This window comes from Drosophila serrata, unplaced genomic scaffold, assembly GCF_035046125.1.
Source record: "Drosophila serrata isolate PLE 108 unplaced genomic scaffold, ASM3504612v1 contig_363, whole genome shotgun sequence".
Classification (NCBI taxonomy): domain Eukaryota; kingdom Metazoa; phylum Arthropoda; class Insecta; order Diptera; family Drosophilidae; genus Drosophila; species Drosophila serrata.
The window spans coordinates 59,193-86,452 of NW_028257261.1; the positions used below are offsets into that span (position 1 = coordinate 59,193).

The 27,260-nt window shown below is 39.7% G+C and overlaps 1 protein-coding gene and 4 long non-coding RNA genes across 9 annotated transcripts; 2 read left to right on the plus strand and 3 right to left on the minus strand.

Annotated features, from left to right (window-relative positions):
- Nucleotides 1-2,724: 2,724 nt before the first annotated feature.
- LOC147642702 (uncharacterized) lies at nt 2,725-4,320 on the minus strand. Its single transcript, XR_015273113.1, has 2 exons — nt 4,047-4,320; nt 2,725-3,970 (listed from the first exon to the last, which is right to left on the minus strand). It is a non-coding gene; the product is annotated as an uncharacterized LOC147642702 (long non-coding RNA).
- Nucleotides 4,321-7,285: 2,965 nt separating this feature from the next.
- Nucleotides 7,286-8,495, minus strand: LOC147642703 (uncharacterized). 2 transcript variants are annotated; one of them, XR_015273118.1, is made up of 3 exons: nt 8,355-8,495; nt 8,130-8,290; nt 7,286-7,674 (listed from the first exon to the last, which is right to left on the minus strand). It is a non-coding gene; the product is annotated as an uncharacterized LOC147642703 (long non-coding RNA). The 2 variants fall into 2 exon arrangements; XR_015273119.1 differs by having other exon boundaries at nt 7,286-8,071; nt 8,355-8,493.
- LOC110184517 (uncharacterized) lies at nt 8,427-22,747 on the plus strand. The gene is made up of 3 exons (XM_020953085.2): nt 8,427-8,704; nt 22,254-22,374; nt 22,470-22,747. Exons 1-3 carry the CDS (start codon nt 8,551-8,553, stop codon nt 22,657-22,659), a joined length of 465 nt encoding a protein of 154 aa, XP_020808744.1. The 5' UTR covers nt 8,427-8,550; the 3' UTR covers nt 22,660-22,747.
- Nucleotides 10,938-11,803, minus strand: LOC147642704 (uncharacterized). 4 transcript variants are annotated; one of them, XR_015273114.1, is made up of 3 exons: nt 11,675-11,803; nt 11,501-11,598; nt 10,938-11,440 (listed from the first exon to the last, which is right to left on the minus strand). It is a non-coding gene; the product is annotated as an uncharacterized LOC147642704 (long non-coding RNA). The 4 variants fall into 4 exon arrangements; XR_015273117.1 differs by having other exon boundaries at nt 11,501-11,601; XR_015273115.1 differs by having other exon boundaries at nt 11,501-11,620.
- LOC110184518 (uncharacterized) lies at nt 13,339-15,129 on the plus strand. Its single transcript, XR_002319705.2, has 2 exons — nt 13,339-13,853; nt 13,910-15,129. It is a non-coding gene; the product is annotated as an uncharacterized LOC110184518 (long non-coding RNA).
- Nucleotides 22,748-27,260: the final 4,513 nt, after the last annotated feature.

A 27,260-nucleotide genomic window follows, 5' to 3' on the forward strand; every position in this document is an offset into this window, starting at 1 on the left:
TTCAATGGCTTGTCCGTTGTTTCGATCGTGTGGGTCAGGGAAAGTTCGCTGTGTGGCAGCGCTCTTGTTCCCCCATGACATTTAGTTGTTGCCGAGAAAGTGCATCGGCAACAAGATTTTCTTTACCGGGTTTGTAATAAACACGCGTACCAGACTGGTCAATGCGAGCTTTCCACCTTTTGATTTTTTCTTTTGGATTGGATTTCGATACCGCAAAAGTTAACGGCTGGTGGTCGGTGAAGATATTTATTTTGTGGTAATTTGACCACAGCCCATACAATGGCTAATAACTCTATCTCATTTGTGGCGTAGTTGATTTCTCTGTCTTTTAACGTTCTTGAAATTATTGTAATGGGGCGTCCTTCTTGGCATAGGACTGCACCAATACCATGGGCAGAGGGGACCGTCGTTAGATCAAACGCCATTTTGTAATCAGGGTTATCAAATGCCAATATGTTTCGTAGTTTCTAAAAAGCTTGTTGCTTCGTTTTAGACGAGTGTAACAGAATGTTTCGTGACCTATGCCTACCAACACTTCCGTTTCCGCCTTTTAAGATGTCTGAAATGGGTCTAGCTATTGCTGCAAAATCCTTAATAGCCTATCCGTTATAGCTCGCCAGGCCGAGGAATGATCTGACTTTAAAAACGGATTTTGGTTCCGGGAAGTCTTGAATGGCTTTTACCTTCTCTGGGTCGGTTCTTACACCGCTACTGGTGACTATGAATCCCAAAAAACTTCCACTCTTTTTAAAAAAGCTCGATTTCACTGACACCCACATGTTGGCTTTGTAAAGATTCTTAACCACCCAAACTAAGTAAGTGACATTAATTCTAAGCTTTCCGAAAAAATAATCACATCATCCACATATTCGATTTGTTTCCGAAAAATTTCATCGACTGTCCTCTGAAATATGCTGGCTGCATTTTTCAAACCAAAAGGGAGTCTTTGAAATTCATACTTCCCTCCGTTTACCGAAAAGGAAGTCTTTTTACGATCCGCAAGCATGGTAACCTGACTAAAAGTCCAATGTCGTGAAATACCTGGACTTGCCAAAGTTTCCCAATATTATAGATATTCGGCATGGGATACTTATTAGAAACCGTTCTTTCATTAAGTTTGCGAAAGTCGATTACTAGTCACATGTTCTTGTTACCCATTTCATCAGCGCCCTTCTTGTCTACTATCCATTTTGGATTCTTGTACGGAGACACAGATTTTGTAATTATGCCATTATTTTAAAGATTTCGAATTTCTTTGTTAACAAAATCGCCCGCCCCATTGGGCTCTTCATTCTCTGTTCTAATAGTGGCATAATTTTTTATACCCTTGCAGGGTATTATAATTTCAGTCAGAAGTTTGCAACGCAGTGAAGGAGGCACCTCAGACCATAAAAGATATATATTTTCTTGATCAGAATCAACAGCCGAGTCGATCTAGCCATGTCCGTCTGTCCGTTTCTACGCAAACTAGTCTCTCAGTTTTGAAGCAATCTGAATGACACTTTGTAGTTAGCCTTCTATATACTCTCACTCGTATATATGTCGGAACGGGCCAGATCGGACGACTATATCATATAGCTGCCATAGGAAAGATCGGAAAATTTTCACAAAAAAATTTATTCATATCGGACTTTTATATCATATAGCTCCCATAGGAACGATCGAGAAATTAATACAATTAAAAACAAGAAAGGAAGCTAACTTCGGCACGCCGAAGTTTTTATACCCTTGCAGATAGAACTTCGATGACTTCCTGGATTCCTTCCATACAATATAAAATATATATATATTAATGTTAAAAAACAATGAAGTAATACCTGCTTTCATTTCATTCACCTATACATATTATATTTTCAGTTTTACATTCACAGATTTGCATTTTTGCTCCACATCTAACAATCGTTTGTATGGCACCTATGTGATATAGTCGTCCGATTTTCATAAAATTTGCCAACAAATTTAAGACTGATATAAAATGGCTATATCTTAAATTTAATGAAAATCTGCTGAAAACTGAAAACTTTATAATTTTTAATTGTATTCATTTTTTGATCGTTCCAGCAGCTATGTGATATAGTAGTCCGGTTTTTTTTTATAACTTTACACAGAATTGTAGATTAAAATAAAATGGCTATATCTCATATTTGAAAAAAATCTGGTGAAAACTGAAGAAGTTATAATCTTTAATTTTAGTAATTTCTTTTATTTCTTATAAAATGGCTATGTATCAAATTTGATGAAAATCTGTTGAAAACTGAAAATGTTATACTTTTTAATTGAATTAATTTCTCGATCGTTCCTATGGGAGCTATATGATATAGTTGTCCAATTTTCATATTTTACACAAAATTGTAGAATAATATGAAATGGCTTTATCTCAAATTTGATGATGATGATTTGATGATTTTATAATTCTTCTTGTAAAAATTTTCCGATCATTCCTATGGCAGCTATATGATATAGTCGTCCGATCCGGCCCGTTCCGACATATATACGAGTGAGAGTATATAGAAGACTAACTGCAAAGTTTCATTCAGATAGCTTAAAAACTGAGAGACTAGTTTGCGTAGAAACGGACAGACGGACATGGCTAGATCGACTCGGCTGTTGATTCTGATCAAGAAAATATATATCTTTTATGGTCTGAGGTGCCTCCTTCACTGCGTTGCAAACTTCTGACTGAAATTATAATACCCTGCAAGGGTATAATTATAACATCTTCAGTTTTCAATTTTTTCAATTTTAATCAAATTTGAGATATAGCCATTTTATATTATTCTGTCATATTTGTTGCATTTCGGGTGGGAACGGACTGCAGGACTATCGATATATCGATAGGGATAGGTGGGATTGGTTGGACCAGGAGGGGGCGAGGAAAAATGAGCGAGCCGGGAAGTTCGAATGCGGCCTAAGAGAAAGGGTTCTTGCCCTTTCTCTCGACAAAGGTAATGAAGGAATAGGAAAAGTAACGCCTGGACCTCTGGAACAGAGGGAAGGAACCGGGCTATAAAGGGAGGTGCGAGCGGAAAAAAACTGGATGGATAACGTGGTGCGTGATTTTCGGCCGGTTAACTTCGGAAAGGGAAAAAAAAAACGTGATCCCGGAAAGAAGTGGGAGACGTGACCGATCGCCACCCAGTGCCGTTTGCCTGAGCCGTCGCCTCAGAGCCACCCAGTGCCGTTTTCCCAGAGCCGTCGCCCGAGCTGCTGGGTACCGCGTCTTCGCCGCCGCAAGCCAAGTCCGCCGGCCCCCGCAACCAACAACCGTCGCCGCTGCCGCAACCAACAACCACCGGCCAGAGTGACCGGCGCAGCCAAGTCCGCCGGCCGGAGCCAACTTCGGAGCCGTCGCCGCCGCCGCAGTCCAAAGAAGACCCCAGATCCGGTGAGTCCGTTCCGCATGGGATGATACCAAGGGCGAATTGCGCATTAATTTCTGCCCAGGCAGCTGCCGCCGACCTGCGGGCTGCCCTTACCACCCGGCGCCAAACCAGGGCGAGTTGGAATATATAAAAGAAGAAAAAAATAATACATTTAAGTTGTTAGGTGTAAAACATTAGTGTTATGGTTAGTTGTTGTTAGGTGTAAGACATTATTGTTATTGTTAGTTAGTGTTAGATGTGAGGTATTAGTGTGTTTGTCTCGCCCTCCGGATTGATCGTATCCTGGGTCCGGGATTGGTGCAACCCATGCGCTGCGACCAATAGGGGAACGGGGAAGAAGCCCTTAGTAAGTCCTCAGTTTTGTTTGAACCCCGACCCTATGCTATTTCTTATGGAGCTCCAGTAGGGATAGTAGGTGAAAGAGGGAAATTTCTTGTCAGCCAATCGTGGCCAAATTGTGGCCGAAAAGCTTCTCCTCCGCCAACGTTGTCGGTCCTCAATAAAGGGCAGCCTTGGTGCAAGCGCATCCCTGGCTGAGGCCACGTTCTCGCCGTGGACGAGTTGGCGCCTAAACCATGTTTATAAATCTGTTAGATGTAAGATGCCAAAAATTTATAATCAATAGCCAGTAAGAGATTAAAAATTAAAATGGAGTAAGTTTACCTGGGGGGGAGATGGGCCAGTCGCTAGGCCGCCTGGAGTAAGCTCCGGCATGCCGGAGATGGGTGATGCCCCGAAAGGTGGAGGAGGCATCACTGGATGGGTGGGCGCGTCGTGGCGGAACCAGCCGAGCCACAAATTCAACCCAGCAGCTTAATTTTCGTGTTTGTTTACCTTTTTGTATTGTTAGTGATGACACTTATCGTTTAGTCTGAGACGTCCGATTAATTCGGTATATTCTAATTGTGCGGACTGCGGGCATTGGGTCGGACCCAGCCCTGGGCACCCTGAGCTAGCCCGGCGTTGCCCAAAGAAAGGCAGTTCCGTAACATATTTTATGAAAATCGGACGACAATATCATATATGTAGGTGGAAAAATGAAAGTATGTGAATGTACAACTGCAAATATAATATGTATGTATATGTGAATGAAATGAAAGCAGGTATTACTTTATTGGTTTTTAATATAAATACATGTAATTTATATTGTACTGATTCTTAGTCATCGAAATTCTATCTGCAAGGGTATATAAACATCGGCGTGCAGAAGATAGCTTCCTTTCTTGTTTTCATATAACCAGTTTTCTAGTTTTAATTCGGTTTTAATGTTATGAAAATCTGAAAGCTATATCACATAGCTGCCACACAAACGATAGTTAGATATTGAAAAAAAATGCAAAACTGTGAGTGTAAAACTGTGGATATATATGTATGTATGTATATAATATGTTATATATGTACATAGGTGAATGAAATAAAAGCTGGCATTACTTCATTGTTTTTAACATAAATATATATAGTTTATATTGTATTAATTCCTAATGACCGAATTTTAGTCTGCATGGCTGCCGGAATTTCAATCACCGGCGTTCCGAAGTTTGCTTCTTTCTTGTGTAACACTGCCTGTACAACTTCTTTTGTACATTTTGGCGTTGAATAATTGCAATAAAAAAATATGCCCATATACACTAGTGCTCAAATACATTAGTATTTTCTCTCTTAATATACTAACGACGCCTATCGATAACAATATTCGATCGTCGACACTCACTTTTTTTTCAAAAGCCGAGACAGCGCTCTTGACCCAGCCGCTCTTTCTCACGCTCTCTCTAGAGCCAGCACCTCTCTTATACGCATTCAGCAACATGGCGTCCCTAAAAATACCGATTCCGCGATTGAACCTATTACATATTTTAACATGTATTTTATTTTATTTTTATAATTTGTGTTTTAATATATTGTTTCTTAGTCAGTTGAATTAAATAATTGTAAATATATATATATATATATAATTATAAATTTAAATGATATTTTTATTGTTTTAATAAAAATAACAATTATATGTATATAATTACTTAAATATGTAATATACATACACATTTATATATTTTGTATGTACATATTATGTAAATAACCCAATTTGTAGAATTTGATATGAAAATAAATGATTTTCTTAAATTGGAATTAAGCTTTTAGTATTTATATTTGTTCCATTACTTATAAAAATAAAGAAAAAATTACAAGCATCAATCAATCATCATTCAGTACCTGAATTGAACGCTGCTCCTTTCAACGTATGATTCGGTGCTGAGGTATTTCCCTTTCGGGATTTTTTTTTTTAACATGAAGTGCGTTGAAAAAAAAAAAAAACAAAATCCCCGCAATTATTTTACGTTTTGCTTTTCAAACTAAGTAGAATTCCTTTAAAAGAAAATCTGAAAATATCTAGAGAGTAGAATCCCATTAATATGAACTTAGTATTATATTTTTGAGAGTTTGTGTACTTTTTATGTACTATAATTTTGTTATCTTGTTTAACCACAGTTATTGATTCCTTTTAATGTTGTTGGTCGATCCTTTACTGAAACAAACTTAAAAAAAAATGCATTCCATTAACAAATTGAAGATTCAATTAAGAAAAAGTTTGCCTCACGCGGCATTTGAACTCGCGCTAACTTGTTTGGAAGGCGGATGTTCTAAACTCTGAGCCACGCGCCATGATCTTCTCTCTACCTAACAAGCGGTCAGCAGCCCAAAATATAAAATTAAAATTTTTCGTCGTTGCGCTTGCGGACAGAAGCACACTCATATTCACGCACACATACGCACTTGCTTCCCTTCCCTGCAGTACCGCATGTCATCAATAAGCCTCTGTAATCAACGCGCGGACTGCGACTTCTACCGAGGCGACGCCCTGCCTATTGCGACTTCTACTGAGTCGACGCTCTGCCGACTGCGACTTTTACTAAGACGCTCTGCCCACGATACAGTTACGGCGGTCGTCGGCAGTACCATGACCCGGCCGCTGAGAAATTTGTTCATGAAACATCGATAAATTTTTGATGAAACATCGATGAATTGTTGATGAATCATCGATAAATTGAGGATAAATTGTTGATGAATTTGTTGATGAATTTTTATTGAAGACAGCCTAGGACATGCCCATGTTAAATAAATTAACAGTTTGTATGGCCTGTCATCGATGAAAAATCAACAGCACCCCCTTGAATGTTGATGAAACGTTGATGAATTACCGATGACAGGTACTGCAGGGTTGCTCTTGTGTTTACTCATTCAAGCAAACGTATTCTATTTTTAGATTTTTACGCGTTCAATTTGTGAGAGCAGGGTGAGCGCCATTGTTGTGTGAATAAAAAAATTAGCGTAATATTGCATATTATATATTATATATAAACTGTAATGCCTTTGGTTAATCCCGGAAAAAATTTTGGTACTAAAGGGTTCTGAAGGGGTAACTAACAAAGTACTTCTACATTAATATGTGTGTAATGCCTTTAATCCTAATATTGTTTGTTATTCTGGTTAGGTTAAGTTGAACCGGGCGCACAACGTGGGGCCAGGCTTAGGTCAATTAAAATCTTAAAGGTGTTTTTGGCGAAGGCAAATAGTTCGACTCTAATTTTTATGGGGACACCTACTAGTGATACCAGTAATGGGGTGCCCAGTTACATACATATCTTACTTTTACCTGGGTTAGGGTCGGACATAGAGCTGAGAAAAAATGTATTTTTGTATAAAGTAGACTAACTTTAAAGTTTCATTCAGATAATTTCATAACTGAGAGACCAGTTTGCGTAAAAACGGACAGAAGAACGACCGTGGACGACTCGGCTGTTGATACTGATCAAGAATATATATATGTACATACATATGTTACATTATATGGTCGGAGAAGACTCCCTTACTGCGTTACAAACTTCTTACAGAAAATGTAATACCTTGAAAGGGTATACAAAATTAAAATACATTTATTAAATAAAGAAAATTACATGTCTAATAATAGTTTTGGCGTGAATCTGAAAAAAAGTAATTGTTATTACGATTCTTTAGATCTTTCAATAGTCTAAGAGACTTATGCCTGGAGTTGGAGTCTCCAAGTATTGTCTGAGTGATATATTATCCGATTTTTCATAAAACCCAAAAGCGTATTTTTTTGTTGAGATAGTTTTGTTTGGTGGATCGTTTTCTGTATCGGAACAAGTACAAATTCGTTGGTTGGCTAGATACATATTTTGTTTGAAGGATTTATACTGCCGAATCAGTAGAGACAGTACTGCGAAAGTCTTCCTTTCAGCGGGGGTCTTACATTGTTGCGATTTTTGACGAAGTCCTGTGTTAGTACGGGAACATCAGTTTGATTTATCTTCTTATACATAGGGAATGTATCTTAAAAATTGATTAAGATGGATGGATGGATGGATGGATGCATCGACCGAAATAAAATGCATCGAATTCTATGAATGAATTCGAATTCTATGGATGAATGCATAGAATGTTGACATCGACTTTTTTCCAGCTCTAGCCGGACACGAACAGAAGAGATGCTCGGACTTAGTTAAAATACTATGATGCTGTCAAATTTATAATACAAATTCTAATTAATGCAGTTATGTCATAATATTAATGCAAAAGTATAACGTTCTTATAAATATTGTGTAAAAAAAAAACAAATAACTAAGTCAATTCTAATCTTAGTGGTGTAATGTCCAAGATGTTTTTAAGTGGGCCTATTTAAATGACGCAAAGTGTATTAACTTTTATTTATATGTTCAATGGTGTGCTTACTTGTGAAAATACTTACATACATATGTATGTATGTAAGCTCTTGTGCAAACCGGACCGTACCAAAGCTGGGCTTTAAATAAATGGTCGCTTCTACCCTATACCGCGGGTCGGCAAATACCACTGCCGTTCACGTATGTACACTATAATATGAAAGAGCAGCTCTGAAAAAAGAGCTTTGTTATAGAAAGACTTCATATAAATATGTACATGCATGCATATACATACATATGTATGTATGGACATATGACTTTTCCATAAAAGTATAGGTGTGCCTTTTGACTGGTTTCAATTTGTTGTAAACTTTCGCTGCTCTCAGACTTAACTTGGCACAATTGATGCCATTTAGTGGAAATACATTTTGAAACTACTGGGACAAAGTGTTCCAATATTATTTCAAACCTTTAAAGGCATTTCATAAAAAATGAGCAATCGTTTTCACTTTGTTATTCTGGCCTTGTCTATAGCAACTCTTTTGGCTCCTTTTATAAGTGGAGCTGAAGAAAATGTTGAAGTTATAGATAAAGCTGGGGAAATTCGAATTTACAAACGTCTTATTCCTGCTGATGTTCTAAGAGGTGAGTTTTAATTTTTTATTTTCAATAGTAAAGTATTTTATTTTTATATAAATATGTATGTACGTATGTATATATTACATATACATATTATAAATATTTTTAAATTTTAGATTTAATATAGAAAGTTCAAAAGATACACTTTGATTCAAATTTATGCTCATTCAGCCAAGGTCGTACATTACTTTTAACACTTTTTGGATAAGACTACAGATATACTAATGAAATTATTAAGAAATCTCTCATTATTTTTTTTTTTAAGAAATTGAAATAATTGACGTTTGTGCTGCCAATCTTGGTCTTACAAATTATGAATAAGACATGTTAAAATTTTTTTGAATAGTGCTATTTAACTAAATTGTATTATTTTTTCCCATAAGTTAATTTTTAAATAACAAAACAATCGTACTAATTTTTGTAAATTAAGAAGCCCTATTAACTTAATTTGTTTCATGAGCATATGAAACACCATCTTTTCTTTTGACATATTGTTTGTTAATTTAAATTTTTTATACCCCTCCAGGGAACTAAAATATAAGAAGTTTGCAACGCAGTGAAAAAGACTTTTCCGGCTCTATAATAATCAGAGCCGAGTTGATCTAGCTATGTCCGTCTGCCCGCCCGTTTCTCAGTTTCTACTCAAACTAGTCTCTCAGTTTCAGAGCTCGCAAATAACTGTCGACCGATTTTTTTCTTGCGCTCTCGTTGCGAGCACAACCGAAAAAGTTCATACTCTCTCGCTCTCGCTCTGAGCAAGAGACTCTTGCTGTATTCTTTTATGTTTTCTGTTGAACGTTTTTCGTTGAGCTCTTTGTGTGTCGCTCTTTCAATGAGCATTGCCTAAAGAGCGAAACGAGAAACGCTCGCACAATGAGAGTCAGCAAAAGACCGATTGACCGAAAAACTCAACGCAAACGGTCTTTGCATTTACTCACACACACTCAATTCACGATCGCAATACAGACGCTTAACGACTTGCTTGCCTATGCGTGTGAGTGTATACCAATACATATGCAAAAGACTTTTTGCTTCACTGAACACGACAAAACGGTCTTTGAACAACCAGAACAAAACAGAATTAAAAAAAACGGATTCCTTATTTCGGTTGCTCTCTGAGTTTTTTCGTAAAGTGTCAGGAAAAGACACTTATTTGCAGACAACGAGAAACGGTCGACAGTTATTTGCGAGCTCTGCTCAGCTTCCATAGGAATAATCGGAAAATTTTTAGAAAAAAAAAAATTATAACTTTTGCAGTTATCAACATATTTTTTAATCAAGTTTTATAAAAAATCATTATGTATTTTTTTATCATATATCTGCCATAGGATCAATCGAGAAATTAATACTATTAAAAATGATAACTTCGATGTTCCTTTTTTACAATTTTTTTCATCTACTCAGAGATCTTCCCCCATATATAATATTCCAGAATTTCGGATTTATTAAAAACAAGAAAGGAAGCTAACTTCGACACGCCGAAGTTTATATACCCTTGCAGATAGAACTTCTATGAATAGGAATCCATACAATATAAATTATATATATTTGTGTTAAAAAACAATGAAGTAATACCTGCTGCTTTCATTTCATTCACCTATACATATTATATTTGCAATTTTACATTCACTGATTTGCATTTTTCCTCTACATCAAACGATCGTTTTATGAAATTAGACACAAAATTTAAGACTTAAATAAAATGGCTATACCTCAAATTTGATGAAAGTCAGCTGAAAACTGAAAAAGTTATAAATTTAATTGTATTAATTTCTCGATCGTTCCTATGGGAGCTATATGATATAGTAGTCCGATTTTCATAAAATGTTATACAAAATTGTAGAGTATAGTAAAATGGCTATATCTCAAATTTGAGCCAATTCTATTGAAAACTGAAACAGTTAACATATTTTTTGTAAAAATTTTCCGATTGTTCCTATGGCAGCTATAGAATATAGTCTTCCGATCAGGCCCGTTCCGACATATATAAGAGTGAGAGTATATAGAAGGCTAACCACAAAGTTTCATTCAGATAGCTTCAAAACTGAGAGACTAGTTTGCGTAGAAACGGACAGACGGACAGAAGGACAGACGGACATGGCTAGATCGACCGGCTGTTGATCCTGATCAAGAATATATATACTTTATATAGTCGGAGGTGCCTCCTTCACTGCGTTGCAAACTTCTGACTGAAATTATAATACCCTGCAAGGGTATAAAAAAACGGGACGACTACATGTAACAAAAGTAGGCATTACTTTATTTTTATGAAACATAAATATATATATATAATTTATATTGTATTATAATATTAATGATTAAATAAGGTATAGAAACTTCGCCGTCCCGAAGATAGGTTCCTTTCTTCATAACTTCAATACTTAAAAATCTATTTTTATTTTTAAAGAAAATATATTATTTGTTTCTTTTAATATGCTGTTCTCATTAATTCCTTATTACGGTTTGGCCGAAATCGTGCAGCGGACCGGCAGCAGCCAAAGGTGAAAGGCAATTTTCTGAAAATATAGAAAAACCGTGGCCGTGAAAAATTCACTGGACACAGCACTTTTTTCTGTTTTGGTTTCTGTGATGTTATCTGGGGCTGAACCCGCCGCCGGCAATTTGTTTGTGAAGTGGGACCAGCTACCACCGGAGCTTCATCCAGTCCGCCAACGAGCCGCAGCTCGTTTCGTTTCGTTTCTCCCATTGCCGGCCGAAAATCCGGGCCGACTTGCACAAGTGCTGCAAAATCAAAGAATCTGCTTAGAATAAACTGCAGTTAGTGCGATCGTGAAAATCAACCCCCCGCTTCTTCTCCGCTGTCACAATCTTGGCGGAAGCGCTTTCCGGGATGGGGTGACGGTTTGTCCGGAATAGGATAGATTAAAACTATTGAAACCCTGCTATGTTAGACGTAAGAGACTGTTAGTTTATAACGAATTAAAACCTGAAATGAACGCTAAGTAAAAACTTTACATGGCAAGAAGGCTGGTCGCCAGACCGCCTGGATTAGGCTCCGGTTCGCCGGATATGGGTGGTGTCCCAAGATTACCTAGTGGTAATCCATCACAGGATGGTTTGGTGCGTTGTGGTGGATATATCTATGCCAGTGTTGCCAGGTTAGCTTATTATAAGCTAGTTCTAGCATATTTGAAACTAGAAAAGCTTGAAAAATTTCCATCTAGCTTATAGCTTGAAATATAGCTTATTTTAAAATTCATCTAGCATATTTTAGCTTTTTATGTATTTTTGACATCCACGGAATGTTTTTTACGAAAAATATGCTTTATAGCATGAAAATATTGGAGTTTGTTCTTTTTTTCCGATGGTTATGTGCATTTAATGTGATCGTGAACTTATTTCTAATCGAAAGTGTCATCGGAGATCGATTTGTTGGCTGAAGTGTTACCACCAATAATTTTGTTGTGTTGTGAAAATAGGTAAAGCGTGTCCTCAAAATGCCGAAAGTTATATATAAACAGATTTTTCGGGATGCTTGGCTCCAAAACAACGAATTTAAGTGCCAGGAGAAGGAACCAAAGCATATTGTTGCTACTGTAAGTCGACAATATCAGCCAAAATTTTTTAAATCAGGCAGCATGCGGCATCGAAAAAGCACATTTTATCAATGAGATCAGTTGCTGAATCGCAAAAAATAAATTTTCCGGCTAAGTGTTGCAAGACTCAGGATCAGGAAGCAGCGCTTTGTTTGTTCATTGCCGAACACTCGGCGACGAACAACATGAAGGAATTGATGAAATATTAACTAATTTGTTTTAAGTGCTTACTTTAAGAACATATTTTTAAGACTTTCTTTAATAATAACATATTCATATAATATAATAATATATATTATATGTTTCGTGTTTTCTCATATTTGGGTGTAGCTTGTTTTTTCGCATTTTTTAAAAATTGTTTAGCTTATTCTAGCTTATTTTTTTTTTAAATCTAGCTTATATGGGCGCTCATCACCTGGCAACACTGATCTATGCCAACAATTGCGTCCCTGAAGTGTCGTCCAGATATGTTTGCTTGTTTATTTATTTTTTTCGTTCATAGTGATGTGAGTTTTTGTCCGTGATGAAAGTTTCCTAGACGTCCGATATATCGAATACCTATGTGCGGACTGCTGGCATTGGGTCGGACCCCACCCTGGGCATCCGCAAGCTAGCCCGGCAAGTTTGTTAAAAAAAAAATGTTCAGCTGTTAGTATGACCATTTTCGCGCCTTTTTTTTTAATTTCTTTGATTTCAGTTATACCAATTCTGCTACCAACATTCAAACGAATTTACTTTATTTTATTACCAGCCTTTAAACATATTTTTTTTTTAACAAATGGATCGTCATATTTTCACAGTTTTAATTCGAGTGGTTTCAACTACTTTTTACCATTTAACGAATTAAATTCAATAGCATTAAAAATAAACATTTTTGAGGGTTCCTCCTTGGAAGGTTTGTGGGGTGAGAAGCGAAGGGTCGAAAGGTTCAAATACTTGTTGCCGACGGCAACAATTTTTTTGATATGATGAGCGATATAATAAATTAAATTTAAAAATTGTTTTTCGGGCATAAAAATAAACAATGGAAACGGCTTTCCAACACGGAAACATGCTACATACAACTGACCATGCGAAAATCAGGGATATTCAAGGTTAATCCACAGACGGGTGACCATGCTATGTATTGATTATCATCGCAAAAGCCAAACGAACTGTTAAGTGAATCCGCTTAAATTAAAATGGAAGATTGGACTTCATCTCTAAGGCATTAAAGTGCATGATATGATCGATGGTTTGTAACGGCCTGAAGCGACAGTTTTAAAAACCCCGCCAATGAACGTCGATTAACTAGGGGAGCTAAAAAAGGATGTTGCTACCTAGTGAAGATAGTTATCGAGGATCAGCTGTTAGCAAATACTGTTGCTAAGTGTGACTCCTTGTCAGTGGCCGCGAAGTTCCGCCAGCCATTTTTGATCTCATCCTATTTTGTTCTTGATTTATCTGCGAATAGACGTGTGTGAGTTTGGAGTTGCCAATAGTTACATTTTAAAGGCAAAGTTTATTCGGACCTGTCTCGCCTTGACTGGGGTATAATCCAAATTCGCAGAAAGAAAGTGTTCACAGTTGGTGCGAAAATCTGATAGTCAAAGCCAAAAGTAACGAAACGGTGGGTCGTCTTTGGGATATAAGTTTAATATTAAACTGTTTACAGGTCGCCAAAGGAGTGATTTCGGGCACCGCCTTCGCCTTTGCGCCACGGGCATTGAGTTTGCGGCTGGGCGAGGCTGTGTTTATATTGTTTCGAGAATTTCTCCCCGGAAGGCCTTACAGACCTTTCGAGGCGAACGAATTGTTTTAGAGGAACACCCTCTGTTGCCTCTGCGGGAAGGTTGCTCCGGAACTAACAAGGACCAACGAGAAGACCAAATGGAGATATAAGTTTGTGCTGAGCATCAATGGTGTCGGATGCCTCGTCGAGGGATTCTTCATGTGCTAGGGCGCGCGCATTGCCAATTGGGAGGATGTGCCTCCGGCTCGGACCTACGCCGTCTCCAACGCCGCGGAATATTCATCACGCTTCGTCGCCGATCTTCAGCCTCGGCTCACGGCCCTACTCCCTTTGCCTGCAAGCCACGTACCGCACAGCCGTTTGACATAACCTCACACTTCGTTCGCCAGACGTAACGATCGCTGTTGGCTGATGGTCCTCTAGACGCTTAGTGTCGTCAAATTGTGCTTTTGAATCGAGTCTGAATTAGAAGTGAACTCTTGCTAAACTTAATTCGGCTGAAAAGCCATTTCTAACTAGCCTGTAAACCCTCTTGTTAAGCTTAGCCTTAAATGTTTTCTTAGCTGGCGGATAATTTAAAGGGAGCCAATTGCTAGAATAGGCAGAATTGGAACTAAGCGCGTGCTGTCGCTTTTGAGAGAGCGTGGAAAAAAATGCAGTGAGTCACCAACCCAAGTTTAAGAATTTCCTTTCGCTTTTCTCAAGAGATTGATATAAAATATTAAGTAACGCTTGCTTCTATTGCCTACTAAAATTAAGATAATTGGATGATTTTTTTGTTTTTTTTTTTTTGACGCTAGCGCCCGTACTTTGAAACCGAATTTACCAAAAGAATAGAGAGGTAAATTTTAGATACTATTATTATAAGTTTAGATCAGGCCGTGGTCATTGATTGAGGCCGACGTGCACGTGAAGCCATCTTTGAATTTGTACATTAAGAAATTAGAAATATTCGGAAGAAGTTAAAGTCAATTAAGTTGAATTTGTATAGAACTATTAAGAAAGAAAACAATTTTACTATCGTTAAATATTATGGCTATGGGATGTAGTATTATCTCGTCGTTTTCTATTACTAAACTTAGTGCTGAACTAAACACCGGGCGGAATTAATGAATACCAATAAAACTATTTCTAAGCTTGAATCCAACTGAACTCTGCTGATGCGCGTAGGAAGAATTCGAAGGGGTCATCCGAGCCCAGCTGGACGGGCGTGATCATAGGATGGGAGGGGATATCGCGACCACAATAACAGCCGTGGGTTCGCTTCCCTGGGTTTCTTCAATCTTTTTTGCTTTTAAACCTTTTTTTCGAGTTTTCTATTCTCAGTTACCGATATTGTTTTGCTCGTTCATATCGTCGCAGCACGCTCAATTCTAGCTATTTATTAATAAAATGGTCGCAAGAGCTGGAGTCGGTACAAGCAAGAACAACACCCCCCAAGCCGACGAGGAAGGCCGGACTCTATAGCGTGCCCATCAAGTATCGGCTCTTGGAGTCACAGCCCGCGACTCACTGTTACACGTTACAGGTTCTCGTACACGCGCTGTAATTGTTCATTTTCGCCAACAATTACAACTGCCACAACACTGATTGTGGGTGCATTCAATTTTTGCATGGCTTCCAGCGGGCCTTTTGAAAACTTTAATAATAATTTTTTTTTAATTCATAATATTTATAAGCCATTACCTTTGAGAACGGACTGACTGTTAACGATATCATCACCAAGTGATATTAGAAAGGATCCATAATATTTTTGTGCATACGTCAGAAAACGATTTGATTGTGTTGTACATATTTCCATAGAGAAGCGAATACAATGGCTCTGGACGATGCATCACAGTCCAACTTAAATTTCACTGCTTTGCAATGCGGACATGTGACAGACAATAAACCACCAATAACAACCCAGCTAAGATCTTTATATACGGTTGCAGAAGTCAAGTTTATATTTACATGTTTCCTTCTTCTAGTAAAATGTAGTCTATTTTGAGGTATAATTTCTGCAGGTCGAACCTGTCCATATTTGGTTCGTCTCAATGCATTTTGTTAGGCACGTTAATTTTGTGCTTGGTTATTACGAATATTCACTTGCGAATGTGCAGCAGGTGTATTCCGTCCAATATTTGATCGCCTAATAACAGGCACGCCGAAGCTTATATACCCTTGCAGATTGAACTTCGGTCACTAGGAATTAATACAATATAAATGATATAAATTTATGTTAAAAAAAAACAATGAAGTAATGCCTGCTTTTATTTCATTCACCTATACATATTATATTTACAGTTTAACATTCACAGTCTTGCATTTGGCAGCTATATGATATATTCTTCCGATTCTCATAAAATTAAATCAAAAACACTAGAATAATATAAAAGGGCTATATCTCAAATTTGATGAAAATCTGTTGAAAGTTGGAAAAGTTAAGATTTGTTTTCTAAGAATTTTACGATCCTTTCTATGACAGCTATATATCCGATCCGGCTCGTTCCGATATATGTATATACGAGTAAGTTTCATTAAGATAGCTTCAAAGCTGAGAGACTAGTTTGCGTAGAAACGGACAGACGGATATGGCTAGATCGACTCGCCTGTTGATACTGATCAAGAATATATATATACTTTATATGGTCTGAGATGATGATGCGTTGCAAACTTCTGACTGTTGTTATAATACCCTGCATGTGTATAAATCTTATAATGAGATGACTTGTACGCCCCTACAGTGCGTTGTCATTGCGTTGAGGCCCTTGTAATTAATTGTTCCTTGTATAAAAGATCTACTTTTTGTTGTTTTAGTTTTTATATTGGTTTTATTTTATTTATACAAAACCATCCATTTCGTTTGGGAGTCATTTGTTGAATGCTGCCTTGACTTAAGAATTAAGCTTAGAATTGCATAGCTGAGTGAGCAGCGCAGCGGCCAACGCTTATGTATATAAATATATATATATAAATAAGTGCCGCTGGCAGAGCAGCGGTCAATGCTTATGCATAAGTGTTTATGCGTAAGTGAGGGCAGCCGAGAGTCGGTCCGGCGGAGAGGAGTTATATAGCCAATATAGTGGCATAGTCGTTGCGCATGTCAAATATGTCAATTAAGAATTTTCTATGCCGAGTTCACTCATCCGCGATCATATTACAGGGCACTTCGGAACTGCTTGAATCTTAGATTTGTTAATGCATATTGTGGCCAAGTGTTACAATGTGTTTGTAATAATTTTAATGCGCAACACTGCGTACAGTGCGCATTCGATATGTATATAACGTAATTATATAACGTCTTTTTTTTTACGATTTTACCGAATATTAAGGAAAAAAATAAATATATTTATTATTATTTTTTTTGGTTATTTTTATTAAGATTTTTATTATTATTAAATGTTAAAAAAATCAAATGGAATTTGAAATATATAAAGTTAGAGGAACATTTAAATTAAACGCATTTTTGTAATGAAATAATAGTAAATTTATTGGTTTAAGAAATGAATAATTTAAACCTATCCTTATGTACTGTTTGTTTTTTATTTTTATCATCGGAGATTATGATGTTTCTCTTTCTCCTATGTGTTTTACATTGTAGGGCCCTGTATGTTTGAAATCGAACTTACATATGAGACTTCTCCATGAATGTACTCATTTGCAGCACAACAGTTCTGTACAGTAGTGTAGTGTTCTTAAAAATACTGCACCCATTTCTTAGTGCACAGTATTCTCTATTGGCCAGAAGAAGATAGCACAACATTTTCAGTGTACTCACTCCGAGTGAAAACTGTATATGGTTGTACTCTTCGTGAGTGAGTACTATATTTGTCTCTTTTTAAATAGCTGTACAGCTTGTTGGATGACTGTGTACAACTGTACAGATGAGTGCAATATTTTTTAATAAGTGCATAAACATGGATTGCAAAGAAAACGACGCTCGACGCACCTGCACATGACATAGATAATATATTTTCAGATTATTCGGAACCTGTTCAGAGCACAAATATTTTGCAATATATTCTGGATGAACTTCAAACATATAGACATATAAATAAAGCGTACAGTGAAGATTTTGATGTCCTGCAGTGGTGGACAATTAATAAAGACAGTTTTCCTTTACTTTATCAAATTAGCTGTAAGATACTAGCAGCTCCCGCGAGCAGTTCAGCATCGAAAAGGGCATTTTCTGTTGCCAAAAATTTAATTTGTGAAAAACGATCCAAAATTGCCACCACTGAACCCATGGTAAATAGAATAATGTTTCTCCATATCACTATTAATAATTTAAATATAAATTTTTTAATAACATAAAATAATTATTAAATCTATGTTTAAGTCAAATATTATTATTTTCGAAATTTCTAATTTCTTTATTTTAAATTAAATACATTTAAAACGACAAATCAATTTTTTAAACGTATTCTTTCTATGACATACATACACACGAGCATGGTAGAATTATATAAAGTAGTCTCGTCGCCAAAAGCACTCCCCTATGCATTACTCACAGCAAGTGCGAGTGAGAGGAGTCTGCGAAGTAAGTGCGAGTGAAACGATAAAAGAGCTTTTAGTTTAACCCTTAGATAGTCCATGGGGGTTAAATTGTTCATACATAGGAAAAAGAGTTGAAGTGTTTTATAATTTAATTTTTAATAGTTTTGAATTTGAAATTAATCGTTGTTTTTGTAAAGCTATTTTGTTGTTTTAATTCTTAATTTTAAAATAAATCCGAATCTTAAAGTAAAATTTGTTTATATCTAAATTAATGTTTATATTCTTAGCAGGTATTAATAGTTTCTCCTTAACTTTTTTTGTAGTACTAAAATAATCAGAAACTATATCTAAAAAAACAATTTCCAGCTCCTTAATTTCCTCCCACAATGTCCACTTCGTTAAACATTTCGGTGCTTTTATCAATTTTACTCCATGCACGTGCTTCCGACAGAAATTGCAAAACGACATCTCACACAAGGGTTAATAGTCAAAAAAAAATCGTCCGCACACAACCTTTTCCTTTGACAAACGAGAACGCACTCACAAAAAGCCGAACGGATAGGCAGCCGACGAGACTACCTTGTATAATTCTACCATGCACACGAGAACTCTATATGTGTGTATGTACCAGTCATGAAGTTTCACTCACTGTACAGTAAGTCAACAGCACACCAAAACACTGTACAGTGCCTTGACTACTGTACACCGATTTCGCTGCACTCATCAACAGCTGTACAACTATGAAATGAGTGAGAACACTGTTAATCGAAACCGACCATACTATCCTACTCATTCACACCCAAATATACTGTGCAGAAAAAAAAGTGTGCCCACCTTTAGACTAAGAGATAAGTAATAAGCAAAACTAGGTCTCCTATGCTGAGATGAATATCTCTACATTTTCTATAATATTGTTCCTTATTTTTAGTCTTATTTCCTTCTATTATTATTCTAGCTCTTTTATAAGCTATTACAAATCTTAATTTATATTCCTTAGAATACTCATCTGAATTATATAGTGGTTCTATTCTATCTGCCATATTAAATTGAGTTGGTAAGTTTGATGCCTTACCAAAAACTAGCTTATAATAATCTTGTATCATAGAAGGTGTCGTATTGAATCAGTATACGAAATATTGGAGCCATACGTCCCAATCAGTTATATCTACTGAAATGATGTTATATTGTCGATTTTTAAATACTTTCACAAGTCTGTAATTATTGAGTTTTTATATTCTGTTCCCATATCCGTAATGAACGTCTTCATTGGACCGTACTTCAGACTAAATTCTTCAAAATTAGATTTAGCTACTGTTTTATAATTTTTTATGGTATTTTTATGACTACCAAATATTTAGTCAAATCGCTTATGAGTGTTACTGCGTATTCGTTGCCATTGTTTGATTTTTTTAGTGGGCCAATTGTATCCATAATTACCCTATCGGAAGCTGTTTGAGGAGTTTCGGTTATGGTTAATGGAGTCTTAGTATGTTTAGCCGTTTTAGACTTTTGGCATTTAGGACATTTTCTTATGTACTCTTTTATGTCTTTAGACATATTTCTCTAGTAATAGTGTCTCTGGGCCTTGGCCTAGATTTTTGTAATGCCTGTATGACCTCCTTGTGTTGAATCATCTTGGAATGTAGATAATGTAACTTCTTTTTCGTTTGTATTCTTTATTATGGTCACCGCGGTGCCACTTTAAGTTGGCTGATTTTATATATACCGACTTGCTTTTCAAGCCTGTGAAAGAGTTGATCTATGTAAATCAATGGTTCCATTAGTATATAAATAGCTAAGATCATATGTTGCTGTAATTTTTCTGCTATGTTTAAATAAACATGTCATATTGTTTACATGCATGGTCACAACTTGTTTATGACTTCGTATACGTTGGCCTTTGAAGCTACTTTTGTAGATTACCTAGGCAATTCTACTTTATCTTTTGCTGCGCAGGATTCTTGTCTACATTGCTTTCTTGTTGTGACTTCAGGTATATTTACAGTATTGTTTTGTAAGTCCTTGAAGGTTATTCTTGATAACGCATCAGTTACAAAATTAACTTTTCCCTTTAAATATTCAACTGTGAAGTTTTACTCCTCTAATTCTGGCCTCTAGCCTTGCTGCTAAGCGAGCTGAGGGACGGCTAGTTTGCGCTCCAATTCCCGGTCTCGGTCTCGCACTGATAAGCTTATCTTATCGGTCGGGAGCGTGGCGCTTACGTTTAAGCTAATTAGTAACTTGTATGCAGCCCAATAAAGCTGACACGCTTCGAATTATCCCACGCTAATTTTCTTCACGGATTTTTAACGGCAGTTTCGCCCCTTACATTTTTTCGTCCTTCGAGCCGGATACGGATATTCTTCGGTCCTTTCACCAGCAGTTACCGGTGATTTTTTCACTAAAGATAAGTATAAGCTTTCTTCCGCCTCGTTCTCACTGCCGGTCTTCAACAGTGGGCCGAACATTTTGTTTTTTGTGTCCAAGTCGAGTAAAGCTGTGTCCTGATTTCCAGGAAATACCACCCCGTGCGTATATGTCCCCGTTTCCTCGAAATGACTGTATTCGAGCGATCTGATATCGTCCGAAGAAAGCAACTCTGCTTGAATTTTTTCGCACGAGACCACCAGCACCAGACGGCATCACACCTTGCTGCATCCCAGCAACTCGTCCTCCGGTGTTCAGATTCCTCCTGAACCTTCCGCACCGATCCAAGAGATTTCGTCGTTCGCCGCTCGATTTATAACTTCGAATCCGCCAATTACTGGGTACGACGGCATCAAAAGCAGGCGTTCCACATGCACTCACTCCTACCGTTGCCGAGTATGCAGCTGAATCCATCCGATAATCCGATGCAAGACGTGCAATCAGGATGATATATTTACATATATTCGGCTGTTATTGCTGTTAACATATATGTATATATATATATACCATATACGTTTTGTGTAGCGCTCTGCGCAGGCGAACATGTGTTAAACCAAAACGTCTGTAGATAATTATATGTGCCTAAGCGATTTTGAAATCGACCCACCCTAATGTCCGTCTGTCCTTCTGTCTGTTTCTACGAAAACTAGTCTTTCAGTTTTCAAGCTATCTAAATACAACTTTGCAGTTAGTCTTCTATATACTCTCACTCGTATATAATTCAAAACGACACGGATCGGAAAACTATATCATAAAGCTGCCTTAGGAAATTTTTTGAGAAAAGTATTATAACTTTTCAAGTCTTCAACAGATTTTCATAAAATTAGAGATTTTGCCATTTTGTACTGTTCTAGAAATTCGGTATTAAATTTATGAAATTCGGACTACTATATCATATACCTGCCATTGGAACGATCGAGAAACTATTAAAATTAAACATTATAAACTTTTTCAGTTTTGCACATATATTTGTAAAATTTGAGATACATATATCCATTTTATATTATACTAGAATTTAGGTATTAATTTTAGTTAGCTCCCTTTCTTGTTTTATATTAATTTCCCGTATGTTTCTATGACATCTACATATGTATATATGATATAATACTGATTTTCAAAAAATTAAAATTAATTCTGAAACTAACAAAAAAGTAAATAAAGTGTACCAGTACCTAAAGTATACAAGTATCATAAGTAAAAAGTTGAAAGTAAATAAAAAATATTTTGAAAAATATCCTATATGTAGGAGTATATTTTCATAGAACTATGTTAAAACCAAAATCCTAGAAATTGCAAAATGGATTTATCTTTAGTAATGTATTAGTATACTTAGATTATTGAATTATTCTCCCATTTAAAGATTTTCCAGCAATGTGCTTTGCCTCAACTCGATGTGCAACTGTTGAGCCAGGAAAATCCTGGGACTTGACGCCATTTTGTGGTCGCTCTACATGTGTACAAAATGAGGAAAACGATGCCAAGTAAAAGTTTTTTTTTGTATTTTTTTACAATATAATTTTAATTTAGTACCATTTTTTAATTTATTTATATATTTAAATAAACATTTTTTGATCAGACTTCTGGAGCTCGTAGAGGATTGTGGCCCATTGCCCTTGGCCAACGAAAAATGTAAATTGGATACGGAAAAGACAAACAAGACCGCACCGTTTCCTTACTGCTGTCCCATTTTTACTTGCGAGACGGGAGTTAAATTGGAATATCCGGAAATTTTAAAGGAGAATGGAAAAAAAGAAGTAACAGAATGATGCTATAACCATAAACACAATACAACCATGTTTTTGATTTGTATATTAATATTTTTGTGAAATACATTCGTTTCTTTTCTCGAATAAAGCTGTGTCTTTACTTATTTTTGGTTTCAGATTGTGAGGAACCGATGGTTCCCCACATACTTAAGTAAATATTTGTAGATATAGTTTTGTGTATAGTAGGAATAGATATAGGGAATCAGACAGGAAAAGATCCAAGGAGGGCACAATGTAAAGATAGTAGTAAGATTAGCAGTAGGATTATCGGTAGAAATAGTAGTAGTGCGGCGGAGCCACACACATGGCGGGGCCACAAATACGGCAGGGCCACACACACGGCAGGGCCACACAAACGGCGGAGCCACGCACTCAGCAGAGCCCACAGCGTCAGAGCCACACGCCATCGGCAGAGCCAGCGAAGGGCGCAAACGCCAGAGCAGCAGAGAGATAGGCGGCAGAAGACGACGGTTGAAGTCCCTATGCCCGCCGATCGTGTAGTCGGTTTTCAACAGCCCAAGAGGGCAGACGTGCCTAGGAGCCGGTCTCCACCCGCCCAGGAGAGCTGCCACGCCTCCGGGAGTCGTCACCACGAGGAGCCAGAGTTCCGGATGACCCAGGCTCAGGGCATCGACGCTGCCAGCTACGCCGACAACGACACCAACCATGGGGTCCTCCACCGTGGATAGGCGGCCCCATGAAGAACCATGAGGAGCGTGTGAGCTGGGCCTTGACGCGATTCCCGTAGAGGGGCTCACGTGCGAGGAAGAGTTAGGTGTTGTTTTACGGTTGGCATCTTTGACATTAAACAATTATTATGTGACGCTACTGCGGTGATTTTTTTGTCCTATTAGGGTAATCCCTGACGCATATCCCGTACCGAGGATCCATCATATTTTGGAACGACTGCGCAAAGCCCGTTTCATATCGACGCTGGATCTCAAGAATGGATACTGGCGTATACCACCATTCACTCTCACCGGCCGAGGATTATTTCATTGGAAGGTGATGCCTTTCGGCCTACACTCGGCAACTTTTTAACGTGCGACAGCGTCATCAGCCCTGACATGGAGTCACATTACTTCGCATATTTGGATGACATCATAGTGATCTACGGGAAGTGTTCAGACGCGTAAGCGGTGCCAACCGCCGCCTGAGCCGGGATAAGTGTAAGTTATTTCTACGGAGTATCACATAACTTGGACATGTGATTGGTGAAGCCGGGATTCACAAGGATCCGGATAAGATAGTCGCCATAAGGGAGCTAACAGCGCCGACGAACCTCAAGGAGCTTCGCCGATGCCTCGGCATAGCGTCCTGGTACAGACGCTTTGTACCGAACTTTGCCGACGTAGTGGAACCTATGACTTCCCTTCTCAAGAAGAATCGGAAGTGGGAATGGTCTGGAAAGTAGGAGCCGCAGGCTCAACAACGCCGAGCGGAATTACTCGGTCACCGAAAAGGAATATTTTGCGACAGTGTGGGAAGGGTACCGATTCGATCCGCTTGCCAAAACTGCAAACAGGAGGGACACGCCTCCAGGGAATGTCGCAACCCCTCGAACCATCGATTGCTGAAGGACCCAGACCCCGGAAAACGTGCAAGGGCCTCGAGTATCAGGGAACTACTCGAGGACACCGCCAAATGCCCAGAGAAACTGACCACCGCAATCTAACAGGATCATAGTCGTATCCGGGCAGAGGTCACGGTCGACGGACACAAACCATCCAACAGCAGGAACGCGTCATCGCATACGCCAGCCGCCGGCTCAACAACGCCGAGTGAAACTACTCGGTCACCGAAAAGGAATGTCTTGCGATAGTGTGGGAAGAGTACCGATTCGAGGTACTCACCGATCACCACTCCGTAAAGTGGTTAAATTCCATCGACAACCCCACGGGACGAATCACTCGATGGGCGTTGGAATTGCAACAGTTCCAGTACGACATCAACTATCGACGTGGGACCCAGAACTTGGTTGCCGACGCGTCAACCCCTTGCAAGCGTTCAATAAGCGCAGGTGCAGGACAACACCTGCAATTCAGCAGGAACCCACCAAGTATCCCGACTACCGCGCGGACAACGGACAGCTATACCGACGTATAGGCTTGCGTCCGGAGCAGGAGGGTACTACAGGAATGCTACGATCCTCCGACCGCCGGGCACCTGGGCGTACAGAAAACATGTACACTGGTGGCCCAGAGGTATTACTGGCCCCGATCGTTCCGGGAAGTAGCTGCCAACGCTTTAAGGTTAGCCAGGAGAAAGCAGCTGGAAAGATATTCACACGCCAGGTTAACGAACCTTTCCAGATCCTATGCGCCGACTTCGTGGGACCTCTCCCGCTGTCCAAACATGTAAACACAGTTCTCCTTGTGTTTCTGGACTCGATCAGCAAATGGGTCGAGCTAATCCCCTTGCGACGAGCCACTGTGCCATACTTGGAGCGAGCCTTCCGGGAAAGGATACTCTGACGTTTCGGAATCCCGAAGACTCTGGTTTGAGACGACGGGACAGACAGAGAGGGCAAATTGCACCGGACCAGCTGCTCCCAGAGATATCACTCGCAGTAAAAAGTACCTTATCCGACACTACAAGATTCAGCCCCGCCTTCCTTGTCCAAGGCCTGGAGCCACGCCTACCCAACACTCTCTACGACAAGGTAACACCTGGGCGAGGAATCATCATGATCCCGACTGAAGAGCGAAGCCAACAACTACACAGCATCTTCAAAGTTGCTCGCGATAACGCCAAACGTGCCATCGCGGAGCAAGGCAGGCACTACAACTTACGACGAAGGGAAAGGAGACCAGCACTGGGTGCTCTAGTTTTCGTGCGCCGGTACGCATTATCCAACGCTGCCGAAGGGTTTGCTGCCAAGCTAACAGCCAAGTATGATGGACCTTATTAGGTCGTCAAGGTTCGGGACGAACCCAATCCCCGTCCCTTGAGAGGCTGCTAGTGTCCCTCAGTCTCATGCAGTGGGAAGGATCGCCCGACAACACACTGCTGCAAATGTTCGTCGGCCGGGACGACAGCCGGACAACACCCGCACCGATGTCCCAGTACAGCCCCCTCAGGGACGAATGGGGCACCCCCCATTGCCGCCATCCACCGGCGTCTCATACAGACATCAACGTTCACCGAATCGCGGAACCGTCCCGCGATCCGGATCTGGCCGCGTTAGCCGCTGCGTCACCACGCATTGATTTCAGCGTCGTGCTAGGCCACGCTGCCACCCGGAATCACCCGGTCATGAGGGTGGAACCCCTCCCGTCCACCGACGAGTACAGAGCGGTTCCGGACTCAACATGAGCAGGCCCAAGCCGAACTTCAGGGAAGCAGCAGCGCATCCAGCTGGGCGTTGGCCAGCACCGCCCCGACAGGGATAAATATTTGTAGTTTTGTACATAGTAGGAATATATATAGGGAACCAGACAGGAAAAGACCCAACGAGGGTACAATGTAAAGATAGTAGTAAGATTAGCAGTAGGAATAGCGGTTGGACTAGTAGTAAAAATAGTACTAAGGACAAGAATAGGAGCAACACCCCACCAGATTCCACACACGACGGAGCCACACACACGGCGGAGCCATACACACGGCAGGACCACACACACGGTGGAGCCACACACGCAGTGGGGCACGGCGGAGACACACACACGGCGGAGCCACGCACTCGAAAGAGCCACTCGCCATCGGCAGCCATCGGCCACTCGCTATTGGCGAAACCCGCTTGCCGACAGCAAAGCCGAAGTACAGCCATACACCCGGCAGAGCAGCAGCATAGTCACACATCCGAGCGGCGCCAAGTACAGTCGCACCCTTGGCAAAACAGCACACGGCCGAGCATCAACACACACCCGAGATTACAACGAGGAGCTTCGGCAAAACCCGTTTGCCGACAGCGAAGCCGATCGCCGACGACCATAACGATCTTCAGGAACAGGCGAAGGAGGGCGGAAGAAGGCCCTCTGCCCCCGATCGTGAAGTCGGTTTTCAACAGCCCAAGAGGGCAGACGTGCCTCTTGGAGTCGGTCCGCAACCGGAAAATAGGAGCCGGGCTCCACGCGGCCAGGAGAACTTCCACGCCTCCAGAGTGCCGGGCGACCCAGGCTCAGGGCATAGACGCGGCCCCATGAAGAACAATGAGGAGCGGGTGAGCTGGGCCTTGACGCGATTCTTGTAGAGGGGGTCATGTGCGAGGAAGAGTTACGGTAGGGATCTTTGACATTAAATAATTATTTTGTGACGCTACTGCGGTCTTTGTTTTGTCCAATTAGGTTTTCCTCCCTCTCCTATCCCACCACCCAGCTTGGCGGCCAAGGCGGGAACGGTTCACGGTTGACAGGGTTCCTCTCTGGGCGTAGCGGGCGGCACACGGGTGACGTGGTCATCATGCCTATGCACGGAGTTGTCCCTCTACCCAGGCGAGTCCTGCAGCCCCGATACTCGGGTGACGAGGACGTGGACGCGGGCCGCGCCTTGGTCGGATTGAGGGACGGTTGGCACCAGGCACCGGGGCCGGCCCCGAGGCATGGCCCGAAGCCGAGTGGGACAGGCGTCGGTATCCGGGAGACGGATTTCCCTCTTTACTCCCG